The 16,407-nt window shown below is 27.9% G+C and overlaps 3 protein-coding genes across 3 annotated transcripts in view; 1 reads left to right on the top strand and 2 right to left on the bottom strand.

Annotated features, from left to right (window-relative positions):
• Positions 1 to 1,278: 1,278 nt before the first annotated feature.
• On the bottom strand, positions 1,279 to 6,057 carry LOC117171478. Its single transcript, XM_033358835.1, has 4 exons — positions 5,944 to 6,057; positions 5,727 to 5,865; positions 5,416 to 5,649; positions 1,279 to 1,635 (listed from the first exon to the last, which is right to left on the bottom strand). Exons 1-4 carry the CDS (start codon positions 6,019 to 6,021, stop codon positions 1,313 to 1,315), a joined length of 774 nt encoding a protein of 257 aa, XP_033214726.1. The 5' UTR covers positions 6,022 to 6,057; the 3' UTR covers positions 1,279 to 1,312.
• Positions 6,058 to 7,951: 1,894 nt separating this feature from the next.
• Positions 7,952 to 14,123, bottom strand: LOC117171479. Its single transcript, XM_033358836.1, has 5 exons — positions 13,812 to 14,123; positions 12,185 to 12,271; positions 8,874 to 8,958; positions 8,685 to 8,776; positions 7,952 to 8,220 (listed from the first exon to the last, which is right to left on the bottom strand). The coding sequence occupies exons 1-5, from the start codon at positions 13,878 to 13,880 to the stop codon at positions 8,023 to 8,025; spliced, it is 531 nt and encodes a 176-aa protein (XP_033214727.1). The 5' UTR covers positions 13,881 to 14,123; the 3' UTR covers positions 7,952 to 8,022.
• A 152-nt stretch (positions 14,124 to 14,275) lies between these two features.
• Positions 14,276 to 16,407, top strand: part of LOC117171434 — a 14,852-nt gene continuing 12,720 nt past the window's right edge. Inside the window, exon 1 of the mRNA XM_033358762.1 lies at positions 14,276 to 14,473. Coding sequence (XP_033214653.1) covers positions 14,384 to 14,473 — 90 coding nt within the window. The 5' untranslated portion in view covers positions 14,276 to 14,383. The remainder of the gene's footprint in view (positions 14,474 to 16,407) is intronic.

Below are 16,407 nucleotides of genomic sequence, written 5' to 3'. Positions count from 1 at the left end.
TTTTTCAACTGAAAATATAGTTTTTCCATTTTTTTTGTTAAGAATGTAAAATTCAACTTTTTTGTAGAAAATTCATCTTTTCGACGTAAAAACTACTTTTTTCATTAAAAATGTAACTACTCCATTTTCGGCAATTTCATTGGTGAAAAGTTTAAATATTTACTTGAAAATTATTTTTTTTAGGTTAAAAATTGACTTTTGATCTGTAAAAATGGTCTTTTTAACTGTAAATATAACTAATCCATTTTGCGGTGAAAATTCATCTTTTTCTGTAGCAAATTATTCTTTGGTTAGAAATGTAACTAATTTGTTATAAAATCATTTTTTTAAATGTATATTAATTTTTTAACTGAAATTATAGTTTTTCCATTTTTTGTTAAGAATGTAGAATACAATTTTTTTTTAGAAAATTCACCTTTTCGACGTCAAAATTAATTTTTTGATTAAAAAATGAATCTTAGGTTAAAAAATGCAAATAACGTGTTGTAAAATAATTTTATCAAATGAAAATAATTTTTTAACTGAAAATATAGTTTTTCCATTTTTTGTTAAGAATGTAAAATTCAACTTTTTTTAGAACATTCATATTTTCGACGTAAAAATAAATTTTAAATTAAAAATGTAATTAATACATTTTTTGCAAATTATTTCGTAAATAATTTAAATATTCACGTGAAAATTAATTTTTTATGAGTAAAAATGGACATTTTATCTTTAAAAATGGACTTTTTAACTGTAAATATAACTAATCTATTTTAAGATGAAAATTCATCCTTTTCTGTAGAAAATTATTCTTTGGTTACAAATGTAACTAATTTGTTGTAAAATCATTTTTTAAATGAAAATTAATTTTTTAACTCAAATTATAGTTTTTCAATTTTTCAAATGTAAAATTCAACTTTTTTGTAGAAAATTCATCTTTTTGACATAAAAATTAATTTTTTTATTCAAAATATAACTGCTACATTCTTGGCAATTTCTTTGGTAAATAATTTAAATATTCACTTGAAAATTAATGTTTTAGGATTAAAAATTGATTTTTTAACTGTAAATATAACAAATCCATTTTGAGGTAAAAATTCATCTTTTTCTGTGGATAATTAATCTTTGGTTTAAAATTTAACTATTTGATTAAAAGTTGATATATTTGGTTAACCTGGAATAATCTTAGGTAACCCAGAGTAATTCTGCTAGACCAAAACAATTATTTTAATAATAAAAAAACACAAAATATAAAACAATTTTAAAAGGATTTTAGTATTCAATTATTTATTTTACAGAAAATTAATAAATTACAAAGTAAGGCCAATTTTCACCCGGTTACATCAATCAAATTACGAATATGGTTATTATGATTTTCACTACAGGGAGCAGATACGATAGAGTCGTTGGATGAATTTGTATTTGCACGCAAAAGTTTTGATAATTCCACTTCACTTTCCGAGGATGGAATAGAAATTTCACTTCTTGCAAATTTCAAATCTACATCTTTTTTAACAGTAGTTGGCAGTCTCCTATTTTCATTGTCAGCTTTCTCTTTAGCTGTATTAATTGTTCTTTTTTTACGATAATCATATTGAGCCCAACATTTTTTGAAACTCCAGAATACTTCATTCCACACAAAAATTTCCTCAACTAAAAAGAAGAAAACTGATTAAAAGCAAATTTGGTATTATAAGGGTAGGTAGTAATTTTTAACGTCACAAATTACCAAGGATCTTAAAATACTATTTAAGAAATTACACACTCTAATTCAACCCCTAAGAATGGAAAAAATGATCAAAAGGGACTTAAAATTTAATGCCTCAAAACAGTTGAAAATTTAAAGATACCCGACAAAAATTTCACCCCCTAGCTCTTCTGGAACATCCCCTCTTTTCTATCCCTATGATATTGAAAAATAAAAAATTCTAAATATTTACTAACTTCGAGATCTAAAATTTTATAGATTAAAATGATTCCATTTGATGTTAAAAAATGACCGAAGAAAGTTTTTTCCTCCAGCTTTTTCGGAATACCCTCATTTTCACCCCTTAAAACATTGAAAAACAAAATATAAAAAAAATCCATAACTCCAAGACGTTAAATATTGCTAAAAATTTTATTGTTAAAAATGGTTCCATTTAATATTTGTAGACAAAAAATTCTAATTCCCTAGCTCTACTGGAAAATCTCTGTTTTCTACCCCTATAATGTTCAAAAATGGAAAAAACATTTAAAAAATTCCTCAACTTCGAAAAAACCCCGTTGTCTACCTCTAAAATATTGAAAATAAAAGAAAAACCTAAAAAATTCCTTTAAAAAGAAACCTAAAATTTTATCGGTTAAATCGGTGAATTTGATTTCCAAATATACCCTAAAAACTTTCATCTGCATAGCCTTTTTTAAGCACATCCGTTTTCAACCCCTAACATATTGATTAAATAAAAAAAAAACATTTAAAAAATTCCCTGACTTCGAGACCTAAAATTTTATGGATTAAAATTGTTCTATTTTATATCCAAATATACCCCAAAAAAGTCTTATCCACCCAGCTCTTATGGATCACCCCCTGTTTTCTGTCCCTAAGATATTAAAAATAAGAACTGTCCGCTCGAGTTGGCCCCTGACAGCTTCAAAATCAGTTATCGAAAATTCAACTTTATAACATATCACTTTGTAGGAAATTTCATGGCGCATATTTTTTTTCACGGCAAAAAATTTGTGTTTTTTACCGTTTTGGTACAAAATAAAAAAGAAACTTTATTTCTCAGAAAAGAAAATTTACTAAATATTTTCAATTCCACTCATTCCGAAAGACAAAGTTCTTTATATTTGAAGATGAAAATTTGAGAACATGTCCTTCAGATTATTCTTAAAATAATATGTAATTGAAAACTTATTGTTTTTGTTGAATAAAAAAGTTATAAATTTTGGTGGCAAGCAATATCAAAATAACGTTCGACAATTTTCGAACGCTTCGTTTATCGAGGGAATTTTGAATAAGTTTAAACTTCCAGCAAAAGAAATGCTTATTAGGATATAATAAAGTTTTCTGAAAAGTATTACTTCAATTGAATTATTCGTTAACAAAATAGGAGTATTCAAATATAATCTATCGAGCGCAAGAATTGAAGAAAATTGGGCTAATAATAATAACAAGTCAATGAAAAAGAAGGTATTATTACATAATTCCTTTAAAAATATAAAAAATGCAATACTTATGAATGTGAATAAAAAAGAAATGATTGATTTTTAAGATTATTTTCTTTATTATTTTTATTTCGTAAAAATTTGAATTTGTCGAGTAATGCATTTAAGTTAAGCACATTATTGACTCGCTACAGTCCGCGCGCGAGTCGCCTAGCCGCTATCGACTTGGGACGTTAATAATTTCTTGAATATCAATTCGATTGGGCTAAAATTTTTCAGAAAACTTCTTTGTACTGCCGTTAACAACTTTCTCGCTGGAAGTTTTTTGCGGCTCAAAATTTGCTCGATAAACAAAACGCTGGAAGTAAGAAAAGTCCGATAAACGCCATGTATCAGAAAAAAATTAACAAAAATTTTAATTAAATAAAATTTTGAATTTTTTGCTTTATCAGTCGAAGGACATTCCGAACTACATTCTCTGAACATTTTATTGAAAAATCCGAAAAGCTAACTTACTAAGCACGAGTTGAAGATAAAAACTAATTAAAATTGAGTTTTTTTTAAGCCAGTTTTTTTGCTCTAATTAGAAAACTAAAAAAACTAAAACTTTTTGCCTGGAGGAAAAAAGATGTGAATTGAAATTCTACATCTATACATAGTCTTTATAAATTAAAATTCGAAAATGTTTTTGAAAGCTTCCAGGGGACTTCTCACTCCCGGCGAAATAAGCTTATGTGCCTTTATTCGATCCGACAGCTCAGTAGTGCTAAAAATGGTTCCATTTAGTATTTACAGATTCCTAAAAAAAGTTTAATCCCTCTAGTTCTTCTGGAAACGCCTGTTTCACCGAAAAAACGATCTTCTAATATTAAGGCCATGTGATAAGTGGGTCACGTGAGCAGATTCCTACATTACCAACATTTTTTTATTTCCTTACCTATTTTTACACGAAGTGTCACATCGCGTTCAAAACTTGGGATAATAAATAAGAAAGATGTCTTTACGACATCTTTACGACATCTTTACGACATCTTTACGACAACTTTACGACATCCTATGTTCATGTCGTTAAGGTGTCTTTACGATATCGTAAATAAGTCGTATGATCTGAGATGTCTTTACGATATCGCAAAGACACCGAAACGACATGGACATAGGATGTCGTAAAGATGTCGTAACGATGTCGTAAAGACGTCGCCAAATTTTGTGCCCACTGGGTCTGGTCCTAAACTCTTGTAATGATGAAAACAGTTTTTTTCTAATTAGTTTTGTTTTGCTTTTTTCATAATTATACAAATTTACGATCAGACCCACCTTTCTTGTTGCTTCTAGTTTATTACCCCAAATTTTCAACTGGACGTGGTGCTTTATGTGAAAATTAGTTAGGAAATAAAAAAAGTGTCGGTAAGGTAGGAATCTCGTCACGTGACCGACTCGCCACAGAGCCTTAAGAGTGTCAAATTCTTATAGGTACATTCTCAATAATATTCCTAATAAAGTAAGCGAAATTCTCATTTTAAGAGTATCTTCTAACCAAAGGGAGAAAATATTCTTAAAAAGAGAATATGAGAGCCGGAAGAAGAAATGCGCAAAGGATAATTTGCCTTGCGCTGCTTGATATTTACTCCATAAAATGGCCTGAATCTTAAACCTAAAATGTTATGCCTTACTTTGTCCGCGTTTTTTAACCTTGGTTGTCCTATACATTACGAAAAATCTAATTACATAAAGAAACGTAAGATATTATTTTCCTAATTTTAAATAATGAGAGATCGGTAATTAGTAACGTCATAATCTACGACTTGCCCCAGTGGACACAAGGTTTGGCGAAGTCTTTATGACATCGTTACGACATCTTTACGACAACTTTACGACATCCTATGCCCATGTCGTTAAGGTGTCTTTACGATATCGTAAATAAGTCGTATGATCTGCCCAGTGGGCACAAAATTTGGCGACGCCTTTACGACACCGTCACATTTTTACGACATCCATGTCGTTAATTACGACATCCATGTCGTTTCAGTGTCCTTGCGATATCGTAAAGACATGGTCAGATCATACGACTTATTTACGATATCGTAAAGACACCTTAACTACATGGACATAGAATGTCGTAAAGTTGTCGTAACGATGTCGTAACGATGTCGTAGAGACGTCGCCAAATTTTGTACTCACCGGGTGCTCTTACGTTTTTTTAATGTTTTCTTTCAACATGATTAATATAATTTTTTTACTTAACATTTTTGAGAATAATTGTATTAATAAGTGCACAATATTTACTGAATAAAATCACTGTGATGAATAGAAATGTTCTTGCTGGAACTTCTGCATGAGGAATTAATTTGTAAGCTGAATTCAAAAGAGCTGGTCCTTCAAAAAGGGCAATTCCTTGAATGGTATTTAATAACCATGGAATATAAAGATAAGGGTATTTGTATTTATCTCCAAGCGTTAACATTAAAGTTGCAATAAATCCAGAAATTACGTTCGTCAACAATATTCTGATTTTCAAATCTGAGTGGAAAAACATATTTCATTTATTAATGCAAAAAATTATCGAGAATAACTTTTTGAGTATTTTTTAAAATTACTGTAATTTCGACGAAAAAAGGCGAAAGTCGTTGATTTGTTAACAGAATTTCCTAATGAAGACTTCGAGGCAACTTCCAAAGCAACTGAACTTAAACAATTTGCTACGAAACACATGATACTCGTATAGAGTCTTTTTATCTGATAACAAACATGTAAAAATATTAATTAACTTTAATATTTACTCGTTTCTATGGTACATTAAAATTTTTTCCTTACTTTTGATAGATTTCTTCGTGAACTGTTTAGCATTTCTATTTTTGAAGAGGACATTCTCTCAGCGAGCTTATTATCCATTATCTTTTTTTTTTTGCACTTTACATTTTGGAAAAGATTTTGTCGATAAATTTCGTGAATTTTTCTGGCCTCGAATGGTAATACACGTTTTAGTATGTTGACATTTACGTCAAAAAAATAAAACAAAAAAGAAGATGTGCTAAGTGAATTTGGTAGCCAGGGAAGTTCAAAATTTAAAGTATGGTAAGGAAAAAATGCTTTATTTACTGCAATAATTCTAAAAACTTATTTCTAAAAGAGAAGATTGAAATCGTAAAGGATTATTTAATAACTATTCTTGAATAATACAATAATCATTAATTTCAGGAGAAGATTTATTTTTGCCTGTTTCTAAACATTATTAATAAAAGGGAAAATTTAAAATGATTTAGCTTTTGAAAATTTCAAAATTGAAGTCTTGAGAATATTTAACAAAATTAAAAGCCAAAATTATGTTTCAAATGAATGTTTATTTGTAAAATAACTTCTAAGAGAAAATTTAAAAATATTTCCATTTTTAAAACAAAAAATTTAGAAGCTTTTTAAGCATCTTAAGGTTTTAAGAGAATAAAACAATTTTCTCATGATTCCTGGAAACATTAAAAAATATTTCAAAACATTTCTAAAACTGTCGAACAATGATCTGGAACATTTTTTTTATTTTGAAAAATTTCTCAAAGTTTTGGGAAAAATTTCGATAATTTTTAAATAAAATATGGAAGATTTTTGAGGATTTTGTGAAGCTGCAAGATAACCAAAAAAATTTCTGAGCAATTTATTTATTTTTTGAAATTTTTAAAGTTTTGAAAACGTTTAGAAAATAATTTAAAATTGGAAACTATATTTTTTAAATTCCTGGGAAAATTCTAAATTATTTTTCATTTTGAAAAATTTGTTTTTAGAGAATATTTGAAAATATTTCTAAATGTGTTGAAAAAAATATGGAAGATTTTCAGGCAATTTTTTTTATGTTGAAAAAATTTTCTATGTTTTAGGAAAAATTGTAAATATTTTTAAAGATATTCAGAAGTTTTTAAGAAAACTATAAATATAATGAAAGATTTTAAAAGATTAAAAAAAAATTTTAACAAAATGTAGATTTGTGAAGAGTTAAAAATAAAATGCAAATGTTCTTTAAGGATCTTGAAAGGTTTCAAGATAATAAAGAAATGTTGTTGAGATTCTTAGGAAAATTTTAATTAATTTATTATTCAGAAAATTAATTTTGAACGAATATTTGAAATTTTTTTAGAATTTTTCCTAAATTGTTGAAAAAGGAAATCTGGAAGATTGGAAATTTTAGAAAATTCTAAATAAAATTTAGATTTCTTGCGATTTTAAAATAAAATTTTGAAACATCTAGAGGATTTTGAACGGTTTCAAAATAATAAATAAGTTTTCTTGAGATTCATGATCAAATTTCGAAAGAATTTAGAATTAAAAAAATTAATTTTGAAAAATATTTAAAAAGTGTTAACAAGATTTTAAACATTGTCTAAAAAGGTTCTGGAAAATTATTATTTTTTTTTATTTTGCAGAGTTTAAATGAAAAAATCTGGAAAAATGCGAATGATTTAAATATTTATTTATTTAGGAGGCCAAAAATGTTTGATGAGATAAAAACTATTTAAAAATTTGAAAAGATTTCGAAAATTTTAAATGATTTACAAAATTTTTATATTAGTTTTTGAAGGAAATTTCAAAAAGTTTTTAAAAAATTGGATGATTTAAAGGCATTAAAATTTTATTTTTAATTTTAGGAAAACTTCGCGTCAGTTTAAAAAATATTTATGGCTCTTGGAAGTTTTAAAAAGATTCAAATTCGATTTTCAAAAATGATTTAGAAAAATTTATTATAGTTTCTACGAAACATGATTAAAGTATATATACATATGATAAATTTCTTACACTCTTTAATTTTTTTTTGAAATTCTTTGAAATTTGGTTGAAGATGGTCGACAGATAAAATTGACATGATATTTTTAAATAATTGAGAATAATAATTTTTGAAGCAAAGATGAATTATGTTGGGTATCTAGTATGACGATGAAACGAGCAAAACACTTGAAGCCAGTTGTGAAGTGACCAAATCGCGAGGAATATTTCGTCTCGTTTTATATAAAGTCCATCCAAAAAAAGCCTTACAAAAAAAACTACGACTTCGACAATCATAATGCATAGTTGCATTAAAAGCCATGGTGTATGTAACATTGGATATTCCTATAAATAAAAAATAAAAAATAAATTCCAATTAGTAGTAGAGATACAGGGATATGGCGTCACTTACCGACAGAGTAAGGTTCTGTTCTATGCTAAGTTAATGACTGATGGTAAATATCCATTACCGACCGATGGTAATTACTAATTTCTTTAACCAGGGTTTGAGTTCAAACTCGGTAAGGTAGGCACCTGACATACCGACAAAGGCGCGGTCAATAGTAGGGGTTTTCATTACCGACCAAGGAGAAATCTGTTTTACCGACTAAAGGTAAATCTGCATTACTAATGAATGTTTATCACCTGATTTTGGTAACTTATCATAGAACAGAACCTTGCTCGGTCGGTAAGTGTCATCATAGTCTTGCAGCTCTACTACTCCAATTAGATTTCTAATTTTCAATAATAATTTTAAGTTGCATTAAAAAAATTAATTGTGAATAAACATATTAATAAATATATTTTACTGTTATAGCTCCAAGCATTATTAATGTGTAATGTTCGATTGCGAGAATACAAGTCATTAATTTTAAATCTCTCTCAACATCGATAGGGACACCTATAAATAAAATAAATTTTACGAGTTTTAGAACGCCTATTTTATAAAAATGAAGTTTATACAAAAATTATTTTAAAATTATTTAACAAGAACTTACTGTTTTCCAAATTTCGAGATCTTGATTTACATCTGACTGGTAAATTGTAGTTCATAATTCGAATGATATCAAAAGCTGTGATGACCTAAAGGGATTTTTTTCATTATTACACATTTCGATCTTGAAACAATTACTTCGGGGAATTAATTTTTCAATAACTGAAAGAATTTCCTACGCCCGGATTTTAACCGGAAACGCCACTATCCATAAGGGTAGCGTTAACCACTGCAATTACGTTCCACTCATGGATAGTAGTATTCCTGGGTCAAATCCAGGCTAAGGTACTTTTTTTTTGTTCTTCAAAAATGATTTTAACATAGAAATTTAAAATATCGTACGATCTAATGCAACTTAAAGTAAGTTCGATTTTAAATTTTTTGATAAATAATTAATTAAAAATGAATGCATAATAAATAATTAAGTAATTCTAGAATCTTTTACTTTAAAAATGAAATTTTTAAGACTTGAGGTAGTTATGCCAAAAATCAAAACTATAAAAAAAAGTTTTTCTATGATTTTAAGAATCAAACATTTCAAATAAAAAGCATGATTTTTATTTAAAAATTTTGAAACGAACAGAAAAAATTAATTTTTTTCTTACTATCACTTCTTAGCAATTTTTGAAAAATCTTTGAAGTTTGAAAAATGATGGCTGGTTTTTTCGAACAAAATATTCTCTACAGCTATACTGTACCCCATTTTAAACTTAAAAGCTTCTATAGCTGAAATTGTGAAAATAATTTATAATTTATTTTTTTAAACAACTATGAAGATTATTCACTTCATTTTAAGAGAATAATATTATATATAATTAATAATAATTGATAATTATAGACATATAATATATAATATTACTTCAATTCTTAAAATAATTGAAAACACTTTCCAGAAACATGGTTTTTTAAAAAAACTACCAAAACAAATAAAAATTAAAAGCGTTTGAATTTGACGTTTGTTATAAAAAAAACTTTTAGCTTTTAAGTGAACACTGAAAATTAAACTGTTTCAAATCAAAAGACTTAATAGTGAAACGAATTCAAAGGTCCGTTTGAAAGTTTATAAATTTTTTAATAATTAAAAATTATTTCTAATTAATATATTCGTAATTAAACCCTTTTTTTCAATTTTAAATCCTATTCAAATATTGTTTTAGTCTGAAATATTCCATTCTTAACCTTTTGCTTTTAAATTATCAAATTTTTGTTTATATTTGGCAATATTTCACAGTTTATTGAGAATGAGCCATCAGAAATAAACTTGAAAGGATTTATGTATAAAAAAACGTTTCAATTTAGCAATATTAATTAAAAACAGAAAAAAATGTTGGTATTTAATTTTTTTCGACTTGGAAAAGGATTTTTCGTTTTTTACATTTTGATTGAGTTGGAAGAGAGGAAATTTTGTTTTGAAATTTTATCTGAATTGGAAGAGGGACATTTTTTTTGTTTTTAAGGTTTTTATCAAGTAGAAAGGAAAGAATGTTTGGCTTTAATTTCTTCTGCATTTTTTTATTTTAAAAATTTTTTAGTTGGAAAGAAGGAAATTTTTATTCAAAAAATTTTTTTTAAATGGAAGAGGCTCTTTTTTCTTTTAAGTTTTTTATGGAGATAAAGGGTCAACTTTTTTCTGCAGTGAGAGAAATTTTGGTTTTCAATATTTTATGAATTTGAAGAAGGATAATTTTGATTGTTGACCTTTTTAAAATGTTTGGAAATTTTGTTTTTCAAATTTCACTGAATTGGAAGAAGTTTTTTTAATTTTTAACATTGTTATTGAGTGTAGGGGCGAATGAAATTTTTTTATTTTAAACACATTTATTGAGTTTGATTAAAGTCACTTTTTTCTAAATTGTGAGATGGTAATATTTTATTTTAATCATTTTTATTGAGTAAGGAGGGGGAAATATTTTTTTAAATTTCTTCTGAGTTGGAAAAAGCAATTTTTTTATTTTAGAATTTTTATTAAGTTAAGGGGGCTAACTTTTTATTTTCAATATTTTTTCCTGAATTCGCGGAGGGACATTTTTTTGTTTTAAGATATTTATCGTGTTGGAAGGGGAAAAAGTTTAGTTTTAGTATTGTCCAAATTGGAAGAGTATCATTTTATATTTTCAAGATTATTATAGAGTTGGAGGAGAGAACATTTTTAGTTTTAAATTTTTTTCTGATTTGGAAGAGGCAATTTTTCATCCTTTATATTGAGATGGAAGAAAGGAAATTTTGATTTTCAATATTTTATAAATTAGAAAATGGATAATTTTTTATTTCTAACATTTCTATTGATTTCGTGGGGAGGTCATTTCTTTTTTTATTTTTGTTCCTGAATTGGGAAAGGCCACTTTTTCTTTTTAGTATTCTAATTAAGTTTAAGGGAAGAAGTTTTATGTTTAATTTTTATTTAACTTGATAGAGCAACATGTTTTATTTTTAAATTTTTTATTGAGTTCAATTCAAGAATTTTTTATTTTCAATTTTTGTTGGAGTAAGCAGAGCAAAATTTTGTATTTTTAACATTCTTATTGAGTTTTTTTCTTTTCTTTTCTTTTTCAACCATTTTTTCTTTTCAGGATTTTTATTGAGTTGAAAAAGAAACTTTTTTCCGAAGTGGAAGAAATGTTTGTTTTGAATTACTTTACGAGGTTGTAGGGTATTTTTAAAAACATTTTTATTGATTTGTAGTGGAGGAAATTTTGTTTTTCAAATTTTACTGAATTGGAAGAGGCTCTTTTTATTTTTAACATTTTTATTGAGTGTTAGTGAAGAATGACTTATTTTCAATTTTTTCTGAATTAAGTAATTTTTCATCATTTTATTGAGTTGGAAAAGAGAAACTTTTGGTTTTCAGTCTTTTATGAATTGGAATATTGTTCTTTTTTTACTTTCCACATTTTTATTCAGTGTAAGTTTATGAATTCGAAGATTGATCCTTTTTTATTTTCAACATTTTTATTGATTTATAGAGGTGGATATTTTGGTTTACAATTTTTTCGGAAGTGAAACATTTTTTTAATTGTAAGATTTTTATCGAGTTGGAAAAGAGGAAATTTTAGTTATATTTTTAAACCAGAAATCGTTGAACCGTTTCATTTATCAAAGTTAAATATTTTTATTTTGCAGTTAAATGGCATTTAATTTAAAATAGTTCAATTAGAAAATAGCAAAAGCTTTCATTTTAAACGTTTGAATTATTTGGCCCTTAAATTATATAGTTCCAAAATAAAAATTTTTCAAGCTTCAATTTTTTAATGTTTCTGACTGCTGAAGAATGATTGATTTTTGAATGCATAAATTTGAGTATTACGATGGACTAACGGTCCCAATCAGGCCCAGCATTATCACATAGACAGGACTTCCCAAAATGTAGTAGTCACAAACGAAACATGATAATCGGCCAATTTTCTGAAAATTAGAAATATTTTTATATTTAAAAATAAATTTTTATATAATATAAAAACTTAAATTTCACAAATCAATAAACAATTTGGCGTGTATATTAAAACAAAAAATAAACTAGAAGAACAGTAAAGTGGAGTCGTCTTGCGGTATATAAAGGACCTAAATGATGTTTTATCAGCGAAGGTGACACATGCGCAGACCTCAATTTCACCGGGTTTTCGACCTCTTCACCGGAATGTTTAGACCTGTATTTCACCGAGACTTAGAACTCTGTTTCATTGAGGCTTGAATCTTTGTTTCACTGAGATTTAGATCTCTATTTCACCAGGTTTTGACCTCTATTTCACCGGACTGTTTTGACCTCTATTTCACCGAGGCTTAGAACACTGTTTCACCGGGTTTCGACCTCTATTTCATGGGACTGTTTTGACCTCTATTTCACCGAGGCTTAGAACTCTGTTTCATTGAGGCTTAAATCTTTGTTTCACCGAGATTAAGACCTCTATTTCACCGGACTGTTTTGACCTCTATTTCACCGAGGCTTAGAACACTGTTTCACCGGGTTTCGACCTCTATTTCACCGGACTGTTTAGACCTCTATTTCACCGAGGCTTAGAACACTGTTTCACCGAGATTTAGACCTCTATTTCACCGGGGTTTCGACGTCTATTTCACCGGACTGTTTAGACCTCTATTTCACCGAGGATTAGAACTCTGTTTCATTGAGGCTTAAATCTTTATTTCACCGAGATTAATACCTCTATTTCACCGAGGCTTAGAACAATATTTCACCGGGGTTTCGACGTCTATTTCACCGGACTGTTTAGACCTCCATTTCACCGAGGCTTAGAACTCTGTTTCATTGAGGCTTAAAGCTTTGTTTCACCGAGATTAAGACATCTATTTCACCGGACTGTTTTGACCTCTATTTCACCGAGGCTTAGAACACTGTTTCACCGAGATTTAGACCTCTATTTCACCTGGGTTTCGACGTCTATTTCACCGGACTGTTTAGACCTCTATTTCACCGAGGCTTAGAACTCTGTTTCATTGAGGCTTAAAGCTTTGTTTCACCGAGATTAAGACCTCTATTTCACCGGACTGTTTAGACCTCTATTTCACCGAGGCTTAGAACACTGTTTCACCGGGTTTCGACCTCTATTTCATGGGACTGTTTTGACCTCTATTTCACCGAGGCTTAGAACTCTGTTTCATTGAGGCTTAAATCTCTGTTTCACCGAGATTTATACCTCTATTTGACCGGACTGTTTAGACCTCTATTTCACCGGACTGCTTAGACCTCTATTTCATCGAGGCTTAGACCTCTGTTTCACCTAGGCTTAGACCTCTGTTTCACCAGGGTTTTAAAATAAATATAAAAATCATAGTAATAATAAAATTAGAAACTGGGTTAGTTTTTAACCAAAGTAGATTTGGATTCTTTTCGTAGTAGAAAAATAGAAATTTATCTTATTATCCCTAATTATCATTTGGTATCTTCAACTACAAAATTTAGAAGAAAAATTAGATCAACAGTTCTCACCGATTGCTTTTTTTTGTCCATGAAACCAACGATTGAGGATACTAGGCATTGTTTCCGTCGCTTAATCATTTTTAAGACTATTTTTAATCTGTTCCCTCAGACTCGATTTTTATAATAATTTCGTCACTTTCATAGTCAGGGATTTAAATCAAACAAGCTGCACATTTTTTAATTTATTATTTAATAGGTTAGTGTCTTCAAATTTTCGGGGAGTAAAAAATTATTTCGATTCTGACACTCGTATTCAACTTTTTCCAAATCATAAATAAATTTGTAAAATTCTACTTAATTTAAAAAAAATGGTGGTAAAAAAGAACGAAGACCTTAGTTACAAATAATACGTTCTATAAAAATTTATTTAATTAAATAAATAAAACAATTATTTATTATAATCTTCATATTTTTTATTTTATTCTTTAGCATTCTGAAGTTAGCAGAAATGATTTACGTTACAGCTGTCAAGAAAATGATTAAAAGTAAAATCTGATTCTATTTCTTTGTGTCAAAACTATTTTATTGCCTTTTTAATCCGAATTTTAATATTTAAGAAAAATTTGTTTAAAATTAATGCAATGTTTAAGCATTCAATGCCAGAACTTTCTAGCCCTGTGGCAGTTGCTGGCAAAACTAAGGTTTTGGCTGAAAGTCATCATCCCGCGAATGTGAGTAAAATTTCATTAAAAATATGGAAATCACTAGGAAAAAAAATTAAAAATCAGATAAAAACAGGTCCCGGACTCACGACACTTTTGATATTTTTGACAATTTTCTCAAATTGGTCGCTAATGCAAATATCTTTTCGCTTCGCCTCTAAACATATTTTCAAAAATTTTCTCTCATTGGATAAAATAAAATATTCGCCAGAAAGATTGCACTTTTGAAAGATTTAAACAAATTTCCAGGGATTTTGAAGATTTTCAAAATACTTTAAGAGATTTAAAAGATTTTGTAGGTTTTCAAAGCTTTTTGAGCAGTTGGAAAGATATCAAGGCATTTCAAATCATTTCAAGGGACTTTAAGAGATTTCATTAAGACTTTAAAAATTTGGCTGATTTTAGAAGATTTCAAAGTATTAAAAATTGTTATGATAATTTATCAAATGTTATAAATTTTTAAATAATTCACGTGATTTAAAAAAAAATTCCAAAGATTATAAAATGGTTAAGGAACTTCAAATTATTTCGTAAGATTTCAGAAGATTTCAAGGATTTTATAAACGTCAAGGGATTTCAACAGAATTTGAAGGAATATCAAAGGATTTGAAGAGGTTTTATCATATTTTATGATATTTTAGGGATTTCCTAGGGGATTTCAGAGGATTTCAAAGATTTCATAATTTCATCAGACTTAAGGGATTGTACAAATTTCAAGTGATTTTTAAAAGAATTCAAGGTTTTTTGATAGATTTCAGTATGGAGTTTCTAAAGGGGTTGAAGATAATTTAAAAGATTTCACAATTGCAAAAGTTTTCAGAGATTTTATAAAGGGATTTCAACATAATTCAAGGATTTTTAATGTATTCTAGTAGATTTCAAGGGATTTCGAAGGGTTTTATGAGATTTTATAAGATTTTACGAGATTTTCAAGGGAATTTAGGAAGATATAAAAGATTTACAAATTTGACAATATTTAAGGGATTTGGCCATGTTCAAGGGATTTAAACGGAATTCAAGTGTTTTTATATGTTCTGAGAGAATTAAAGAGCATTTTGACAGATTTCATAATTTCTCCAGATTCAAGGGGCTTTGACAATTTAAGTTTTTTTTAGAGATTTCTTCAGATTTCAACGGATTTCAATGGGGTTTAAGGGGATCTTTCAGATATAATGGGATTTCACGGGATTTTCGAGGGGTTTTAAGAGGACTTTAAAGATTTCATGATTTCAAAAGATTTAAGGGGTTATTTAGCCAGTTTGCAGGATTTTATTAGGTTCAAGGGATTTCAACAGCGTTCAAGATTTTTTAATAAAATTCAGTAGATTTCAACAGGTTTCAAGTTTTCGAACAAGATTTTATGGGACATAAGGGGAAATATCGAGGTGATTGAACAGAATTTCAAAGATTTAAGAGGATTTGTAAGATTTCATAATTTAAACAGATTTAAAGAATTTTACAAAGTTCAAGGGATTTTTTAAAAGAATTTGAGGGTTTTTGATAGATTTCAGTATATTTCATTGGGTTTGAAGAGGTTTTATCACATTTTACAGGATTTCCTAGGGAATTAAAGATTTGATAGATTTAATAATTGCTCTAGACTTAAGGGATTTAAACAGAATTAGAGTGTTTTTTTTTAGAAATTTCAGTAGATTTCAACGGATTTCATTTTTTTTTTAATTTCATGTGATATTACGGAAAATGCCGAGACGATTGAACAGATTTCCAAAGTTTTCATATGTTTGTAAGATGCAAGGGATTTTATCAAATTCAAAGGAGTTTATTAATTTCAAGAGATTTCAAGGGATTTCCTCAGATTTTATGGGATCTTACGGGATTTACGAGGGAATTTAAGAGGATTCTGAAGATTTCATAATTTTATAGGACTCAAGGTATTTTACAAAGTTTAAGGAAGTTTATAAATTTCAAGGGATTTTAAGGGG

This window comes from Belonocnema kinseyi, chromosome 4 (assembly GCF_010883055.1).
Source record: "Belonocnema kinseyi isolate 2016_QV_RU_SX_M_011 chromosome 4, B_treatae_v1, whole genome shotgun sequence".
In the NCBI taxonomy this organism is placed as follows: Eukaryota; Metazoa; Arthropoda; class Insecta; order Hymenoptera; family Cynipidae; genus Belonocnema; species Belonocnema kinseyi.
The sequence above is the reverse complement of the archived record's forward strand: the minus strand, read 5'-3'. Positions and strand labels throughout refer to the sequence as shown.